The sequence below is a fragment of the Buteo buteo genome, chromosome 16 (assembly GCF_964188355.1).
Source record: "Buteo buteo chromosome 16, bButBut1.hap1.1, whole genome shotgun sequence".
Classification (NCBI taxonomy): domain Eukaryota; kingdom Metazoa; phylum Chordata; class Aves; order Accipitriformes; family Accipitridae; genus Buteo; species Buteo buteo.
Window position 1 is genome coordinate 31,117,687 of NC_134186.1, and position 18,024 is coordinate 31,135,710.

At 64.3% G+C, this 18,024-nt stretch overlaps 2 protein-coding genes across 2 annotated transcripts; one reads left to right on the top strand and one right to left on the bottom strand.

Annotated features, from left to right (window-relative positions):
* The first annotated feature begins 305 nt into the window (after positions 1 to 305).
* SIGIRR (single Ig and TIR domain containing) lies at positions 306 to 5,615 on the top strand. Its single transcript, XM_075048556.1, has 10 exons — positions 306 to 417; positions 2,404 to 2,540; positions 2,839 to 3,025; positions 3,107 to 3,237; positions 3,454 to 3,594; positions 3,725 to 3,868; positions 3,946 to 4,048; positions 4,128 to 4,278; positions 4,834 to 5,008; positions 5,157 to 5,615. Exons 2-10 carry the CDS (start codon positions 2,534 to 2,536, stop codon positions 5,357 to 5,359), a joined length of 1,242 nt encoding a protein of 413 aa, XP_074904657.1. The 5' UTR covers positions 306 to 417; positions 2,404 to 2,533; the 3' UTR covers positions 5,360 to 5,615.
* Positions 5,616 to 6,045: 430 nt separating this feature from the next.
* On the bottom strand, positions 6,046 to 14,348 carry PKP3 (plakophilin 3). The gene is made up of 13 exons (XM_075047168.1): positions 14,123 to 14,348; positions 13,017 to 13,093; positions 12,087 to 12,814; positions 11,557 to 11,680; positions 11,202 to 11,406; positions 10,785 to 10,959; positions 10,392 to 10,509; positions 9,925 to 10,092; positions 9,370 to 9,555; positions 8,931 to 9,084; positions 8,285 to 8,477; positions 7,752 to 7,839; positions 6,046 to 7,380 (listed from the first exon to the last, which is right to left on the bottom strand). The coding sequence occupies exons 1-13, from the start codon at positions 14,346 to 14,348 to the stop codon at positions 7,345 to 7,347; spliced, it is 2,478 nt and encodes an 825-aa protein (XP_074903269.1). The 3' UTR covers positions 6,046 to 7,344.
* Between the last annotated feature and the right edge of the window lie 3,676 nt (positions 14,349 to 18,024).

An 18,024-nucleotide genomic window follows, 5' to 3' on the forward strand; every position in this document is an offset into this window, starting at 1 on the left:
GGAGCCTTGTGCAACCTGTGTACACCCAGCTCCCCAGGGCTGCTGGGCCAGCAGGCTGGGTGGGTTGCCTTCCCCCTCCTTTTTTCTCTTTCTTTTTTGTTTTTCTTTTCCCCTTCCCAAAAGCCAGAGTTATTTATTTTTTTTCCCCCCACAGGTTCAGGTGGAGGTGGAGCAGCAGGAGGGAGGGACGGCCAACCCCTCCTGCAGGCCTGGCGCCCAGCGATTGGGGCGGCGGGAGAACCCAGCAAAGGGCAGGGGCTGAACCGGGGAGGGGGAAAAATAAATAAATTTGAAAAAAAAAAAAAAAAAAGGAGAAAAAACAAGCACTGATCTGGCAGGTCCAGTCAGCTCGAGCAGCGCACAAGGGAGGCAACTGGCAGGAAGCCTGCGGCCAGGGCACCGGGGGAAGCTCCAAAGGTAAATGCAGCTTGCCTCTGCTTCCCTTTCTGCGTCGATGCTGTCTCAGCCAGGGTCAGCAGGCTTTCACCCTCGCCCTGCTGCTCTCCTCTGGCTCTCTGGCCCCGCTTGCTCCCTCGGCTCCCTTGCTGCTGTGCCTCTCTGCCTGTCTCACTTTCCCTGTGGCCGTGCTCTGGGGAATGCCGCAGCCCAACCATTGCCTACCACCGCACGGTCCTCTGCCGCACTTAGAGCACTACAAAACCGGGGTGTCCCCAACCCCAAGACATAGGAAATGGGAGCGTGCTGCTGCCCGTTAACCTGTGCTCCTCCCTCCCTCGCAGTCAGCAGCCCTGACACCCGGCTGCCCTTTGGGCATCCATCGCCATTTCATGCCCCAGAGCAAAGGGGCCCCAGCTGGCTGTGTGTCTCCATTGGCCTGGGGAGGCATTTAGGGCCTCCCTGAGCTCTCTGATCAGTCTGCATCTTATCGGGGCTTCCTTATTTCCGACCATCGGAGCGAAACCATTTAGGAGTGACCCATCCAGGCAGGACCGAGCAGAGTCAGAGCATCCCCATCGGGCAGAGAAAGCCCCACGGCACCCCGGTGTAGTGTCTCCCATCCCCTTCCCCACGTGAAAACCAGGTGGGCTGCCTCATCTCCATCCCTTGCTCTTCCATCCCCAGCCACAGAGAAATCCAGTTAATACTTTAGGTATAAATCGCTTTCCCGCTGCTCAAGCTGAACATGTTATAAGTGTCCCTTGCGTACCTTGACCCACAGTTTCACCCCATGCCTGGCACCAGGGCTGCTGTGCTGAAGGGGAGCAACGTGCCTCCATCCCTCTTCACAGCAGAGCAGCGCTGCAGACCTCTCCACTTCCCGTTTCACACCAGCAGCAGAGACGCGGTTTCTCCAGGGATGAGCCCAACCTCAGCAGCCCTGCTGTTACCCAAAACCAGTTTGCAATCGAGAGCGATGAAGCTCTGGGGCAAAGAGGCAGCTGAGAGAGATTTTTATCCCTCCTGGCCCCAGCAGTTATGCTGGATGTGTTTACAGTCAACCTGACGTCCTTGTTATTTCCACGTCAGCCCCGGCAGACACACCGCCCGCAGCAGGGGCTCTGCGGGTGTTTGGGGTTGGAGGAGCCCGACCTCGCCACTGGGATCTGCGGTGCCCCTTTGCACCGCTGCAATTTATCGGCGGGGCGCAGTGTGTCCTCCCTGGTCCCCCTCTTCCCGCGGGGCTATTGCAGCGGCGCTGCTGCTGGTTGTGCGATGCCGGCCGGGGACCGGTCCCCCTTGTCCCCCTGCACCATCCTTGCACTCCCCGCTTGCCTGCACGCATGGCACGTTGTGCGGCTAACGCCTCTCCCCGGCACGGCCGCAGGGCAGCAATGCGCCGAGCCTCCTGACGCGAGGGGAGTGCTGCACCCACTTGGCTTAGCTCAACGCTACAAGAGTTCATGAGATAGGAAGCCTGTGTTGCTATAAATAAACCACCCTGCTGTTTAATTAGCAATTCCAATGGGCACGTCAGGCTGGAAGTAGCACTGCAGCCAAGACAGGGAGTTGGTCGCATGAAGGGGGTCCCCCTGAGGCCCCCCAAATGCAGCCATGGGGCAGCTCACTGTGGTTTCACAGGGAGGTGTTGCACGCCCTGCAGTTGAGCTACGACCGCAGCTCGTTTCCCCTCGCTGGCCTCTGGTTTGAGCCAAAGCCACATTTTTAACATCCTGCAGCCCCCGGTTGGTCATTAATCGCCTCCCGCCCTTAAATTCACGGTCAGGAAAGCCAGGCTGCGAGTCGACGCTGCGCAGGGAGGGCAGGTGACACGGCGGCCACCAAACTGTGGCGGGGACATGGGTTTGGCTTTACCCCAGAGTGGCACCCGCCGCCCCCCGACCCGAATTGCTGCGGGGAGCAATGGGGACTGCTGGGGCCCTCCCTGTGCCGGACCGGCCCGGAGCAGCCAGCACTCGGGGAGCCATTTCTGATCCATTCCAGGCCCAGCCCGCCCTGCGGCAGTGGCAAGTGGACTTTGTCCCCCGGAAGACGCCGCGCCGTGGGGGCCCTTCTGTCGCAGGTGGCCCGCTGGTGATGCCGGCAGCTCCCCCGCACGGCACCTGAACATACCATGGCAGGTAGGCTGCAAAATCAAAACTTTCACCTGTTTTCAGCTGGGAAGGACCCCTCACTGGTGGGCATGGCAGGGGTCCGGCTCGCTGCTCCGACTTTGCCTCGTAGGGCAGGCGAGGGTCCATCTCAGCCCCGAAAACCGGCTCAGCCTGTTGAAAAACAGCTGCAAGCGCCGCTTGCTGCCAGACCCCCGTGGCAGAGCTTGTTTTTCCGGGGAAGCCGGGATGGCTACGACAGTTGCCCGCCCAGCCGGGAGCTGGATCAGCTTTCCCATCTGAAACCCCCTTCCTACTGTGCCCCCAGACCTTTGCAGTGTGCCCCCCGAAATCCTCGTCCCAGCCACCAACGAGACACTGGAACTGGCGCTGGGGAGCCAGATAGCACTGAACTGCACCGTGCGCTGGGCGGCCACCGAGGGCTGCGAGCCTGTCCCTGCCTGGATGAAAGATGGGCAGTGGCTGGGCAGCGAGAGCAGCCAGGACACCACCTGGTAAGGAGCCCACCCTGGGGTATGTCCATCCGTCTGTCTGTCCATCAGGGTGGGTGACCACATGGCCCAATCTCACCCCAGGTTTGCCCAAAATGCCTCAGAGCGGCTCCTCGCCAGCGTCCTGCAGCTCAACCTCACACACGATGCCGACTTCGGGGTGTTTGCCTGCTGGGTCAGCAATGCCACGGCCACCTTTACCCTGCGGCGAGCGGGTAGGGACATGCTGGGGACAGAGGAGGGGCACCTCCAAGGAGGGCTTGCTTGCCTAGGGCAGGAACAGGGATCCCATGGGGCTCATCAAGGCGGGTGTTAGGAGCATTGCTGCCTCTTCCAGGGCAGTGCAACAGGGTGCAGATCTACACCAAACCCAGAAAACCTGGTCCAGGGTTCACCAGTCACACTCACCGTGCCCTTCCCTGTCCTTACAGAGGTGGCAGGGCACGTGCCTGCGGTGCTGGCAGCCCTCCTGGTCCTGGCGCTCCTGGTGCTTCTGGCCGGGCTCTATGTCCGATGCCGCCTGAGCGTGCTCCTCTGGTACCGGAATCGCTATGGCGAGCTGGAGATCAATGGTGAGGCACTGGGAAGGGCACAGATGCGGTGCCCCCACCTTGGGAAAAGCCTCCCCTGGGCCAGGGGCTTGCCCATGTGCAGAGCCCTCCCTGGCATGACACCCCTCCCTTTCCCCATGGCTCTCCCCAGACGGGAAGCTGTACGATGCCTACGTCTCCCACGCCACCACCCCAGATGACCGAAAGTTCGTCCACTTCATCGTGAAGCCGCAGCTGGAGAACCGCTATGGCTACAAGCTCTTCCTGGATGAGCAAACCATCCTGCCCAACTCAGGTAGGCACCAGACCTGCGCAGGGTTGGGCAGAGGGGCAACACCAGCACCTGGGGGCTTGAAATCCTTTTGCCTGCAGAGCCATCAGCCGACCTGATCATGAACGTGAGTCGGTGCCGGCGTCTCATTGTGGTCCTCTCCGTCGCGTACCTGGAGCAAGACTGGTGCAACAGCAGCTTCAGGTAGGAGCAGCTCCTGCCTGCTCCCGGGGTAGAGGAGCCGGTGGATCCTTTGCTCTCCTGCCATGTGCCTGTCTCGCAGGGAAGGGCTTTGGAGGCTGCTGGAGCTTTCCAAGAAACCCATCTTCATCGTCTTTGAGAGCCAGTACCGGGAGATCACCCACCCTGCTATCAGCATACTGAAGCAGCACCGGAGCGTGGTGACCTTGCTGGTGTGGCGAGCCGGCTCCATGGTGAGAGCCAAGCAGGACCCCATCCTGCCAGCACCCCCCTTTCTATCCCCAGTGACCCATCTTATGTCAGCCTCCCCGTGACGCTCTGGGGCTGCTCCCCGTGCTTCAGTGCTCCTAAAAAGCAGGTTGAGGCCCTCATCTTTTAGAGGCAATTTAAAAAAAAAAAAACAACCAACCAAAACAGCCCTAGTTCTGGGTGCTTGCTCCCCAAACTTGTGCGATCAGGAGCCTTGTGCCATTCTGGGGTCTCCCCCAGCCGAAGCACCAGCACAAAGCCTCAGCTCTCAGAGTGAAGCTTTGGCCTGTGGCTGCTCCGGCCATTTCAGGGCCAGGTTGGGAGCTGCAGCCCTCAGGAGCATTTCAGCAGGTCAGGCCGGTTTCTCCACCGATGCATGGGCACACTGCCACGCCAGGAACACAGCCCTCGCCTTGGCTGAGCTCCCAGCACTAGGAAGAGCGAGCTGAGCCCCACAAAGCCTTCCCCAGCCCTGTGCAGGGCTGGGCTTGGCTTCGTGGTGGTCCCAGCACAGCTCGTCTCCTTCCTGCCCCACGCAGACCCCGTCATCGGACTTCTGGAAAGAGCTGTGCCTGGCCCTGCCCCGCAAGGTGTCCTTCCAGGGGGCCGTGGGTGACCCACAGACCCAGCTGCAGGAGGACAAGGACCCCATGCTGATCCTGCACAGCAGCTACCTGGACAGCAGTGGAGACCTCCACCCAGATGGGGACCTCGGTACAGGTCCTTGTCCCCTCCTTCTTCTCCTGGGGGGGGACATGTGCATTGGAGGTCACCTTTGGGCTTTGCTTCACCCTCCTGTGGCAGGCAGGCTGGGTTTAGCCCCTTCCCCACCACCTAAAACCCAGCTCCCCGCTCCTTCCAGGCCTCCGAGGGTGCGTTTTCAGAAGCCTCCCGCCTCCCCGCATCGGTGGCCCCAGCGCTCCCATGGCTTCAGCTGCTGGCGTGATGGAGGACGCACAGCTGAGAGCCGGCCAGAGACCTGAGCTCGACATCTCGGACCTGGGATCACGCAACTACGGCGCCCGCACAGACTTCTACTGCCTGGTGACAGAGGATGACATCTGAGCAGGTCCGCAGGCCAGCAAAGGCAGCATCCCCCTTCCCCGTGGGGCTGCACAGTCCCAGATCACGGCCAGAGGAGCCTGGGCTTTATGATGGGACCAAAGCCAAGGTCTCGGTGGGAAAGACAGGAGCCGGCTCCTTCTGGCAGCATGCTCCATGGTGGAAAACCATCACCAGGGGACACCCCTGCCTGTAGTGCCTGGGCACCCTTGGGTGCCAGGCCCCACTTCCCTCGCCATGGGCGGCAGGGACATTTTTCCTGCATGATGGACAAGCGTTGTTCACCCATCACAAGATGGGTGATGCTCTCTGAGAAGCAACGTGCCCCAGTCCCAGCGACCCAGAGGCTGGGAAATGCCTGACAGGAGCAGCTGCGGCACACGTGGAAACCCCTGCGGCAATAAAATCCTGCTGCTCCGAGTGGGTCTTGTCCATCTGCGGGGACGTGGGTGCCACTGGCAGGTCTCTCCCAACCACGGGCAGCAGGGCAGCCAGCATTGTGCTGTCTCCCGTTCCTGTGCCGCATCCCATCCCCGTGCCAGCATCCCCACCACACTGAGTCGGAGCAACACCCGGACGTGGCGAGCAGGCTGGCACTGCAGGGTAAGCCCACCCGCACGCCGGTGTCCGGCGGGGCGCTCTCCTCCCTTCACGCATGCCAGCTGAGCACGGAGGCAGGTGGGCATCGTTCAAGGCCTTTATTTCAGGGATACGCAGCGCTCGGGGAGTTTGTACACGGAGAGCTAGGGAGACAAACGCACCATAACACCCCACCCTGGACCGCGCCGGGTGCCAGCTCACCGAGGGGACCACACCAGCCCTGGATGCGTCCCCTCCTGGCAGCGCCGCTGGGTCTCCCCGACCCTGCCACCCCTGTACCTACTCTACCTTGTTTCCCAAACGGGGTGTGCCATGCCCCCCCAAGCGCAGGATCTCCCCACCCAGCCCCAAACCCGCCGGCAGACCAAAGCCACCCCGCAGCCCACCCGCGTGCCCCGGTCCAGCCACCGCCTCGGCAGGGAGAGCTTTGGACCCGCTGCCCCACCTGCGCCAGCCGCGCCGGGCACCGAGGGCATCTCCCCACCCCGCGGGGAGACGCCTTCCAGCAAACACAAGCCGGCTGGCCCTGCCCGGATCCTGCTTACACAGCACCGGCCAGGCCCAGCCCTGGGCAGAGCAGCCAGCAAAGAGCGGCAGCAGCGGCTCTGCCTGCACAGGGACGGTCCCCGTGGGGTGTACGGATGGGGACGGCGTGGCAGAGAGGTGCCCCGGCTTCTTGAAGCGAGGGCACGGGCAGCCTCAATCAACCTCCTCACGCCCAGCAAAGGAGGGGACTCAGCACCATGTCACCGACGCCATTTCCCAGCTCCTTACAGCCGCAGTGCCAGCCCATAAAAATTTGGGAAGCCACCTCAGACCTCCCACAAACCCCCTGAGCCATGCGAAGCCCCCTCCCCACCCAACCAGGGCAGAGTGTGTGTAACCCACGGCGCACCCCGCACCAGCACCCTCCCAGCCCCCGGTGCGCTGCAATTCGGGGCGCTGGGACGGGGTGCCCCCAGAAGCCCCCCTCCCCACCAGTATTGCTTTGCAGGAGCGTCCCCAAAGCCCTGCAGCTCCTGCCCCTCCGCCGAGCCACCAGACAAGCTGAGCTTTGCAGCTGGCTCCCCGGGAGCGGAGAGGGTCCCCAGGGGCTGAGGACCCTTGGGTGCCATGGGGCAGTCCCCCACTAACTGGGGTCCCAGCAGGGCCCCGCCACAGAGCCAAAAGCAGTTGCTGGGTTTAAGGCTGCAGCAGGAGGGAGGACAAGTGTCCCCCCACCCAGGGAAGGGGGACCCGGTGGAGGGGGAGGTGTGAGGGACGCGGCGGGGGCTACACTACGGAGCGGGTATCCAGCGGTGAGCAGCCTCCCCAGGCCAGGGCCAACAGCAAGGAGCATCCCGGTGGGGAGAGTCAGGGCCGGGCAGTCTGGCTCCCGGGGGTTGTCCTCACAGGCCGAGGAAGTCCTCCTTCCGGAACCCCTTCTGCAAGGAGACAGGCCACCCGTCACCTTTCCTGCCCGAGGACATCCCTTTCTGTGCCTCGCTGGGCAAGGGGAACGCGAACACAAACCCGCTCTGCTCCGGCACCGACGTGGCCACGCTGTCCCCACACGGGGCACGGGGCTGTCCCCACCCCACTGGTGCAGGTGGCACCACAGGGACGATGCTCTGGGGACATCCCCACCCCTTCAGGAGGGGGAGGCGTGGAGTTGGGACCTGTTGTATGCCTGGAAGTATTTGGGCGGTGTGACTTTCTGGGGTGAAGCCCTGGGCCTTAACTCCCTTGGGATCCACCGTCGGGATCCATCCCAGGATCCCACCGGCTGAAGAAGATGCCGGAGAGTGGTACGTACCATTTTGAAGTCCCGGTGGAGCTTGGTGTATTGCCACATGTTGCCAAGGAGGCTGGCTGCTGCTCTGGAGGACTTCTCGTTGTCCGAGCTGGGACAGGGAGAGGATGCAATAAGCTTTGGTTACCGCTGGGCATGGGATGGTGCCCACCAGCCCAAGGATACCAGCCCAGAAGGGCCCGGAGGGGCTGAGGACTTAGCACTGGTGGGAAGAGGCAGAAGACTAAAGGCTGGAGCCCACCACAATGGGCAGGGTGGCAAGCAGTTCTGGCAGGAGAGGTGAGAAGCACCCAGATGGGAAGAAGGTGGCTGCAGCAGTGGGCAATCCCATAGCAGGGTGTCCTGAGGAGAGGGCAAAGGGCTGGAAGGTGGCCATGAGGCCACTCTACGCTGGTCTGGGGACTCCCAACGCCAGTCCTTGGGAAGGGAGACTGGTTGTGACCCTCTTCTACCTCGCTGGACCAGGGGAGTAAGGGGAGAGCAGGACTGGACCCCAGGTCTGAGCTGGGACAGCAGAGCAGACAGGGAGCTCCTACCTGTCCCTCCTCTTCTTGATGTAGAAGAGCTTCCTGAGGCCATCAAAGTAGACGATGTCACGGGCAGCCATGGGGCTCTCCACCACCAAGTTGTTGAGGACCGCGATGATGTTCACGATGACGTCGGCGGGCGGCGCCTTGTCCCCGATGCTCCCTGGCAGCTTCTCAATCAAGTGGCTGACCACCTTGGTTGCTGGTGGGCAAAGGCATCATGTCAGGGCTGGTGGCCAGACCCAGGGGACACGCGGCAGCCTAGGGATGAACCTTGCAGCCTCCCGCGGGCAATGAGGGGACAGAGAGTCCAGCCAAGGACCCACAGGGCAGCACCAGGGATGTCTTCAAGCCCTTTGCTCTCTGGAGCCTCTGCTGAGACTCTTTAGCACCTGAGAGAGGAGTTGGGGGATGAGGACAAAGCCAAGTGAGATGGTGGGGTTGCGGGCAGAGCACAACGTGGGGGGGGTGTTCGGTAACTGGGGATGGACTAGCCACCACACGCTCAGCTGTGAGCAGGGGTTCAGCAGGCAGGAATGTGCTGAGACATGGCTAGAGGTAACTGGAGGCCAGACCAAGGAGGAAAAAGAGTGGAGGGCATCCATCGGGCTCCTGCCCACAGCCCCAGCCCTGCCCATCCCTCCCTAGCACTCACACATCTCGTCCTTGTTGCGGGCATGGCGGGACAGGTTGCGGATGAGCCCCGTCAGAGAGCGTAGCTGGTGGTGGTCGGCGGTGCGGACACGGTCCAGCACAGGGTTCAGGATGCGCTCCTGCTCCAGGGCCAGCCGGCTCAGCACGCCTGCCCACTGCCAAGACAAACATCCACTTGGAGACTCCCACCTGGAAGCCGCCGGCTGCCTTCTCCTCCCACCCCATCTTCCTCCTCTTGCTCGACGGGGCCAGGTCAGGGTGACCCATGCCCAGGTGGGGTGAGTAGCGTGATGGCCATGTCCCCCACCCAGGAAAGGCTGGTACCAACCTGCAGGGAGATACATCCCCTCCCTGGGCACGTCTGGTGACTAGCCAGGTGGTGGGGACAACCAGGCAAGATGGGGCGAGCCCCAGGGGATGTTCCCCTCCCGTGCTCTCACCCTGCGATCCCCGGCAGTGATGTTCTGCAGGGCGCCCGAGGCCGCCTCCGTTGTGTGCTTGTTGAGCTCACAGCGCTGCAGCAGCCGGTTGTAGATGCCCACGATCTGTGGGTTCCAGAGCCACTCCATGCCCTTAGGGTCCTTGGAGACCTCCGTGAAGGTGACGATGTCTGCATTCAGGTAGTGCTGCGGGGATGGGGGTGGCACTGTTAGACTCACAGGGGACGTCCCCTCTACGGCATCCCTCGCTGCTGGTGTCCCCTTTTTCCCGCGTGCCTGGCCTCAACCATTGAGCAGCTCCAGGCTGGCAGGGACCCGGCAGGTCACCCTGGCTGCGCCATGCCCCGTGGCATAGCAAAGTGGGGTTTTGGCACCCTGATTCACCCCACACACCTGATTCACGCTTCGCTGAGCTCACCCGCACGTCCCACCCATCAGCTGAGGCCAGCATCCACCTCCACCCCAGCGTCACGTCCACTGCCAGCTGCTTCCCAGTGCCAGTCCCGCCCCAGGTGACGCGGCCATCACGGTGCCCACCACCTCCCAGCCACTGACCTCTCGTGCTTTCTTGCTCTGGGGGCTGAAGCAGCCCACCAGCTCCCCCGTCACCATGCTGCTGTTATTCCTCCTGTGGCCTTCCAGGCGCTGGAGGGAGGATGGGGGCATTTCGTCGTACAGGCGGTAGGAGAGGTTGCGTAGGACACAGACGGCGTTCTCCACGCTCTGGGCCGGGGGCAGATGAGACATGAGGGTGTCAGTCCTCGTGCTGTCTGCCAGGGCAGCTCCAGCTGGCATGTCCCCTAGGGTGCAATCCCATGGGGCTCCCTGGCCAGAGTCATCCTGATGACACCAGCAGTGCCTCACTGTGCCCAGTAAGCCCAGATGGAGCCAGGCTGGTTTTCCCACCATCACATCAAGACACGCCTTTGTACCATGATGACCAGGCAGCCGCCAGGAGGAAGGGAGCAGCACCCTGTCTGAGGGCACCCAAACCCTCCCAGCACCCAGCTCCCGGGGCTCACCTTGTCCTCTGACTTGCCCACTTCCAGGGAGCTGTTCACGTAGTGGATCATGGAGTCCACCAGCCCGTGGCACTCACGCATCTTCTGTCGGGTCTGCTGGCTGGCAGAGCTGAGATTCCTGTACGGGGAACGTGGGTCCATCATGGCGAGAAGGGGCTTCCCCACAGCCACCCCCCCTCCTGCCACTGGGCACCACCGCGGGGAGGGCAGCTAATACCTCTCCCATGGGGTTGACCAGGCTTTGCCTTGATGCACAAGTGCTGCAAGGGATGGGGACCCCAGAAATGAGCCCTAGAGACCTTGCTCCCTACGTATACAGCACAGATGGTGTCTCTTCTTCCACCCAAAACTTTACCCACAGTGGGAGGACTGGAGCCGTCCCAGAGCAGGTACCTGAGGAAGCCTGTAGAGTTGTAGAAGATCTCCGCCTCTGAGGGGTTCTGCTGGATGACACCCGAGCCCCCCAGCCCAGAGAGGGGGACCAGGACCAGGTCTGTGAGCTGCTCCAGCGTGTCCCGGGCCAGGCGATCCTTCAGGTTGTCACTGGAGGAAAGATTCCACAGGATCCCTGCGCAGAGGGGGATCTTCAGTCCCAGGAATGGCTGGAGAGCACGTCCACCCTGACTCACCTCCCCAGGGGGCTTACGCCGACCACCCTCAGCTAGGAGCAGCCACGGGACAGACTGGGTAACAACGACGCAAAGAAACCATCCCCGTGAAGCATTGCCCCAGCTTTACTCATGGGGTGGGGGCACCACATGCCACCCCCAGGGGAGGAGGACCCTTGCCTGCCCCGCCATCGTCTCCAACCTGTAACATTCTTGCGGAGCTCGTCGTCGGGCTCCCGCAGCGTCCGCATGAGCTCATAGATGCCATTCTCCTCCACCAGCGCCAGCTTGTTCTCAGCGTTGTCGTAGATGAGGTTGCGCATGGCGCCTGTGGCATGGCGCTGCACCTCCTGGTTGGGGCTGTTGAACAGCTTCACCAGCTTGGGCATGGCCTGGAGGCTGCGGGCCTGGGAGGGGAGAGCCCAGCCAGGTTGAAACACCCAGCCGTTCTCCCGTTCAGCTGGGGCTCCCTCCATCTCCTCCACCCTCCCTGGGGTGCCCCACCACAGCAGAGGGGCTGGGGACAGCCCCTTCTCCTTCAGCTCCTCAGCACTCACCTGCTTCTTGGCATTGCTGTCGCTGTAGCATTTGTGCTGGAGGTAGGCAGCGCCCAGAACCTGCAGGTTGGGGTCGCTGGCTATCAGGTATTTCACTGCGGAGGGCAGGTCGATGTCATCAAACCTGGAAGCCATAGGCAAGTGAGGAAGATCCCAAGCAAAGCATCCCACAGTAGTCCTCCACCGCTGCACCCCACCACGTCCTGCATCTCAGAGGATACCCATCAATCCATCTCCCTCCCCCGTCACCCTCTTGGGACCCAGCCGATTGAGCACCTTCCTACCCTCCCGTCTCAGGATGCATCCATGAGACGAGCTAAGGCCACAGGTGGGACATGCTTGGAGGTCAGTCCATGCCACGGTCCATCACTACAGGGCCAAACTGTGCCCACCATCTCACCCCTCCTCCTGCATCCCTCGCAGCAAGGTAACGCCAGGCAAGAGATGGAGAATTTTGCCCTCAGTCGGCCAAGCGACTAAGGTGGGGACAAGGACTAAGCTGGTGCCGGCCCAGCCCCGTTAGCACTCACCCCCCCGACTGGTGGCTGAGCAGCGTGCTGTGCCCGTTGTACATCTCCATGGCACGCTGGTCCTGGAGGTGGTGGCTGGACTCGGCCAGGCTGCGCACGGAGGGGGCGCGGGAGCTGTGCTCCACCATCCCCATGTACGAGCTCCCGCCGCCCGCCTGCGAGGCCGCCTGGATGCTGCCGAAGGAGCCGGTGCTAAGCCGCGACCGGTTGTTGCTCTGGAAGCGCTGGAGCGTGCGCATGGCAGGCGCCCGGATGGTGCGGCTCTGGGTCACCTCACCGCCCTCCAGCCAGTCGGAGGCAGCCTTGGCGGTGGAGCCGGCGCTCATCTGCCTCTCAAAGGTGTAGGAGCGAGTGAAGCCGCCGTTGCCTTGGCTTTTGTAGAGGGAGCGGTGACCCACGGGGTCCAGCTGCTCTGAGATGATGCTGTAACGGTCGTCTGCGATGGCGGTGGGCTGCAGCGGCCCGTCGGCCAGCCGCAGGGAGTGCAGCGAGAGGGTGTCGAAGTTCTGCCGGGGCCGGTAGTTGCGCTCGTGGAAGGAGCTGGGCCGTGGTGAGATGTTGGCGGCCTGTGACATGGTGTAGCCGGTGCTGTAGCCCCGGCCCTTCGCCAGGCCCCCATTGCTGATGGTCGCCATCCGCTTGTGCGGGGTGAGGTCCACCGCCGAGCGTGAGGACCAGCTGCTGCCCTTCAGCGTGCCAAAATCCTTCTTGGCCAGCGGCTGATAGAGCTGCAGGGGGAAAGCGGGGGGTTAAGGGATGCCCACAAGCCTCCTCCTCCATCCCCACCGTGGGGAGAGGACAGGATGGAGCCAAGAGCCTCCCCTGGCACAACCAAAGCTACAGCCAGCAGCTGGGTCTCCACTGGCATCCCCAGCTGCCGCGGTGATGGGCACTAGTGTGGGGCGGGAGACAAAACCTCCTTGTACATACCGAGGCTTTGGGGTCCAAGCCATTGCTCTGGGAGCGGGAGCTGAAGGAGGAGCGCAGGGTTGTGCCGTACTGACCACCTGCGAGACGGAGACAGAGGGATCGATGTGAGCACTGGGGGGCCTAAGGGGCGGTCTTGGGTACCAAAGATTCCCCCCCAACTCATCCCAGGGGGACCTGCTTCGGGAGCTGCGGCAGTGCCGGCAGCGCCGAGGGGAACGAGGGAGTGGGGGGACACTGCCTTCGCCTGCCTGCTGGCAACGGAGACCAGGAGAGACGGCGGCAGCACCGAGCGGCAGCTTCCCCGCCTTTCATCGAGCCCTGACGGCGAGGGGACTAATTGCCACCTTGGCGGGGGGACGCGGCGGCTGAAGCCCGGTCCTCTCCGCCGTAGCCAGATTGGCAGACCAGGCATCCCCCCAAAAATCCAGTCCTGGCTTCGCCACCCTGGGGACAGGAGCCCAGCAGGGACCCGGCCGCCCCACTGCACCCCATGCCGTCCTCCCGCCTTGCCACCGCCCCAGAGCCGCCGGCGGGGACCGGGAAGACGCTGCCAGCCCCGGCGGTGATGGGAGCGTGACTCACGCCCGCGCCCGGGGCAGCCCTCGGGGTGCCGGGGGGGGTCTCTCCCCACTGCCGAGGTACCCCGGCACTTTGGATCGGGGGGGGCCTCGGTGAAACCCTGTGCCGGTGCCAGGCGAAGCGGCAGGGCGGAGGCCACGAGCGCAGACGTTAAATGGAGGAGCTTGGAGCCCGGCCAGCGGCGCTGCTCAAAGACTGGGGGGGGGGACAAGGAGGGATCTGCCAGGGCAAGAAAAACCTCACCCCCCCACCCCGCCAACCCAAAGCGTGTTGCGGGACGCCCCCGGCGCCGATCCCCCCGTGGCGGACAGGTGGGGAAACTGAGGCACGACCCCCGAGCGGGGTGAAACAAGCCCACGCTGGGGCCGTGCCTCCCCATCCCCGGTGCTGGGGGTGCTCGGCCGGGGTGGGGGACACCCCCCCCCCAGCCCCAAGCGAGGGTGCGAGCCGAAACCCGGTGCCGGCCGAGGGTCTCCCGCCACCCGTTTTGACGCGGGCGCCCGGGAAGCCGCGGGGGTTTCTCCCACCTCTGCCGCCGTCGGCGTGGTCGGGGCCCTCGGCGCGGGCGGCCGCTTGCCCCCTCAGCATCATCCGGATGCGGACCTGCTCCTGGACGCGGGCGCTGCGCAGCCGCTGGGCCTCGGCCGCCTCCCGGCTCCTGCCGTCCAGCTGCCGGTCCGAGGGCAAAGCCAGCGAGCAGACGCCGGCCTCGGGCTGCAGGGCCGACAGCAAGAAGGTGTTAGTCTCCTGCATGGCGGCGGTGCGGAGGCCGAGGCCGCCCGGCGCAGGTGAGCGCGGCCGCTTCCCCGCAGCCGTAGGGAGGCACCGGGCCCGCCCCGCCGCCGCCACGCCTCGGCCGCCGCCGAGCGGGAAGGAGGGGGCCACGGCGGGCCCCCCGCCATCGCCATCGCCGTCTCCGCCGCAGGTGGAGGTGCCCGGGACGGACCTCGCGGGGACGAGGGCGCGAGGGAGGCGGACGCCCACGGCGGGGCGGGGGGCGTCCGGGGTGGTCGTACCTGCGGCCCCAGCCACGAGAGACGGACACCCACCCCGGGCAGCCTCCCCGTGGACCCCCCAGACCCCTGGGCAGCCCCAGCAGCGAGCCCCAGACCCTCACGTTGTCCCTCTGGCGAGACCCGGACCCCCATTTGCCTCCCAGGAGAGCCCCGGACCCCCACATGGTCTCCTGGGAGAGCCCCGGACCCCCATTTGCCTCCCAGGAGAGCCCCGGACCCCCACATGGTCTCCCAGGAGAGCCCCGGACCCCTATTTGCCCCCCCGCGGACGCGCAGAGACCCGCATGGCCCTGCTGTTCAGCCCCAGACCCCTGCATTGTCCCTCCAGGTGAACCCAAGACCCCCAGGCCACCTCCCTGGAAAGCCCCGGGCAAGCTCCTCAGCCAGCCCCGGACCCCCCCACGGCCCCACCAGCGAGCCCCAGGCAGCCTCCCCAGAGAGCCCCGGACCCCTGCGCCACCTCCTAGGAGAACCCCGGACCCCCAGGCAGCCCCCACTGGCAACTCCAGCCCCCCGGGCTGCCCACCACCATATGGGGCCAGCAAACCCCTCCGGCACGGGGGGGGGGGGGGGGGGGCTGGCCTGCCAAAGGGCCAGAGCAGGGGCTAATTGGCAGTAATTACTGGCCAGGCCCTCCCTGCTTTGCTTTTCAAATCAGCCGGGGAACAACACTAATAATAAAATGAAAAAAAAGGGGCGGCTCAGCGCCGGCAGGCCTGACGGTAAGGAACGCGGGGTGACTCAGCCGCTGCCACCACACAGGTACTAATTAGGCTTGCCCCACCCGCCGAGCCGCCCTGGCCGACCCCGGCATGGCCGGGGTGGGGACGCCACGTACCCCCCAGCCCGGTGTGCTCAGGCACGGCTCCCTAAATCCCCACAGTGTTGTTTCACACCGCTCTCCCTCAGCCCCCGACTCACTAACTGAGCTGCTCACTCCTGAACAGAGTTGTGCCTGTCCTCAGCCACAGCCGGGTGCCGAGGCTCTGCCCCTGCTCATGACCATAGGGTGTTTGCCCATCGGCTCTGGCACAGCGCATCGGCTGGAGAAGCCGGCACTGGCTTTGGCCGTTTGAAGGTGAGCGTGGCAACGCGGCCTCGGCTCTGCAGCGAGCCACGGCTCAGCACTTGGCGTCACCGCTCCGAACCCGCCTGGCAGAAGCATTACGGGCTTTGCCAGCTGGTGCTTACGACACCCGGTGATGACAACGCCGGGACGTTGATGACAACACCGGGACGGCTTCTGTGCTTTGTTAGGAGGGTGAAAAGGGCGGCTGTCCCGGAGGAATGCGCCGCCGTCAGCAGGAGCAGCGGCTGATGCCGGGGCAGGGTTGCAGGAGCTGCGGGCAAGTGTTTTGGGGTGACGGCCCCTACTTTGATGGCCTCCCCAAACCCCAGTGGGCTGTAAACCCCTGTGCCACCATCGCATCGTGCCTGGGGACCGATGTGGGGGGGTAGACCCACCTCCCCAGCTCTTGGGGGGGGGGGGGTCCAGGGACTCTATGGGTTCACTGGGAGTCCCCCCTTTTGCTGAGGGGTCAAACCTGACCCTTTTGGGGTACAGCATCCAGGGATAACCCCAAGGCCCCCCCCCTTCTCCCACCTCAGCACCACCCACACGGGGAGCGTCGGCGGGTGCACCGAGTTTGGCAGAGCTCAGCGGGGCGCTCCCAACCCTCCGAGCCTGGATGAATCACGGGTTCCCCCCCGGGAGCAGGCGGGGAGGGTGGTTCGCTCCCCACGCAAGCCGATGCTTGCCCGCCATCCCCGTGCCAGACGCCGAGGGTCTTGAGGACAGCCCCAGGAGCCCCTCCGTCCCCAGGGGATGGAGGGGCTCCCAGGGATGGCCCCGAGCCCACTGGCAGCCCCGCTCACCCAGGCTCTGCCTCCGTTCCAAGCCCCCATCCCCCTGGTGTGACACTGCCCTGCAGCTTAAAGATGGCAACTGGGGGGGGTCATGGGGGGAGTTGGGGGGGGGTTGCGGCAGGTTTGAAGCTGAAACCAGCAGCACTCGCCCTGTAAAGTGGCTCGTTAATAGGGGAAGTGTTGGATGGGAGCAGGGATGCGCCGGGATGCTTAAAAAGCAGCAAAGCAGCAGAAAAACCCCTCAGATTTGGAGCAAAAGTGGGGGATTCCCGAGGGGATCCAGCCACATTCAGGGTGATACAGGGTTAAATAACTTGGTCTGGGAGTCCCTAAAGTGGTGAATGATTCCCCAGCCTAGAGGCACCCATATCCCTTCCTCTGCAGGGTGACAGAGCCACGTCCCCAGGGAGACCCCAGCTCCTGGGCGCGCATTGTCCTCTCCCACCCCCTGAGCACCAAGTGCCTGTTCCCCAAAAGCGGGTCCCCGGGGAAGCCTGTGGCTGCTGGTGCCATCGGCGTTTCAAGCAGGGAGTGGCCGACACAGCACCACGCAGCCTGGCCACGACGCACGTGTGCCAAGAGCCACGCTGGGGAAACCGAGGCACGAAGAGATGAGGAAAAAAGCCTCTCGGCCAAAGTTGGCCGGGAGCAGGCAGCTGCTGGATCCAGCATCCGCGCTGCCCCTTTCCACTGGGTGCATGGGGACTGGTGGCAGGGTGGGTACCACCAGTTTTCCCAGGGGACCCGCATCGGGGACAGCCACGCCGATGGGTGCGGGACCGGCCGGCACGTACCTTGTTGGGTGGCCCCGGAGGGCCGTTGCCCTGCAGCATCCTCCCGGGCAGGCGGGTGCACCCCTGGGTGCCACACGGGTGCCGGGCGCCCCGGCACGGGGTGGGCGATGCCGTCTGCGGCAGGCGTGGGGCTGCGGCACGATCCCGCCCCGGGAGCTTACCCAACCAGTCTCTTCGCCGTTGTTTTGCATGTGCGCTCGAAACCCGCTCCCCTCGCAGCCAAGTTTGCGCTTTTGGGGCTTGTGGAGGCTCCACAAAAAGCCTCGGCACAGCCAAGATGCCGGCGGGGTGGCCGGGGGTCTCGGCTGCCCCATCCCAGGCAGCAGAGCCACATCTCAGCTGCCTTCGTGGTGCTCCAAAAAATCACCGTCAGTCCCCACCACCACGGCCATGGTCCAACGTGACCTTTCCACTGTACCCCCTTGAACCTCCCCAGCACCCACGGGTGCGGCGAGGAGGGCTTTGGGATTGCTGAAAGGAGAAGACGGAGGGGAGGCAGAGCTAGGCGGGCACAGGTCTGTGGGGTGCAGGGGGCTCCCCCAGGCCCCAGGGGTTCACGGGGAGCATGTTTGTGTGCGTGGGATGGAGCAGGAGCCCTTTGAAGCCAGATAAGCCAAGAGGGAGCGCTTGAAACGGGCCAAACCAGTTCGGGGGCCATCGCTTCCACCGGCACTGCAGCCCGGGCTCCACACCGCACCCGGCGCTCACTGGGGGCTGCTGAGAGGTGACCCCTGGGCAAAGCCCAGCGCAGGG

Excerpts from the sequence above, each read along its gene's own strand:
- SIGIRR (XM_075048556.1), top strand. Across the intron at positions 4,279-4,833 it reads TGTGGCGAGCCGGCTCCATG|ACCCCGTCATCGGACTTCTG; the intron begins GTGAGAGCCAAG and ends TGCCCCACGCAG. Across the intron at positions 5,009-5,156 it reads CCACCCAGATGGGGACCTCG|GCCTCCGAGGGTGCGTTTTC; the intron begins GTACAGGTCCTT and ends CGCTCCTTCCAG.
- PKP3 (XM_075047168.1), bottom strand. The coding sequence starts at position 14,348 with ATGCAGGAGACTAACACCTTCTTGCTGTCGGCCCTGCAGCCCGAGGCC. Across the intron at positions 11,407-11,556 it reads ACAGCAATGCCAAGAAGCAG|GCCCGCAGCCTCCAGGCCAT; the intron begins GTGAGTGCTGAG and ends CTCCCCTCCCAG. Across the intron at positions 10,093-10,391 it reads TGGGCAAGTCAGAGGACAAG|AGCGTGGAGAACGCCGTCTG; the intron begins GTGAGCCCCGGG and ends CCCCCGGCCCAG.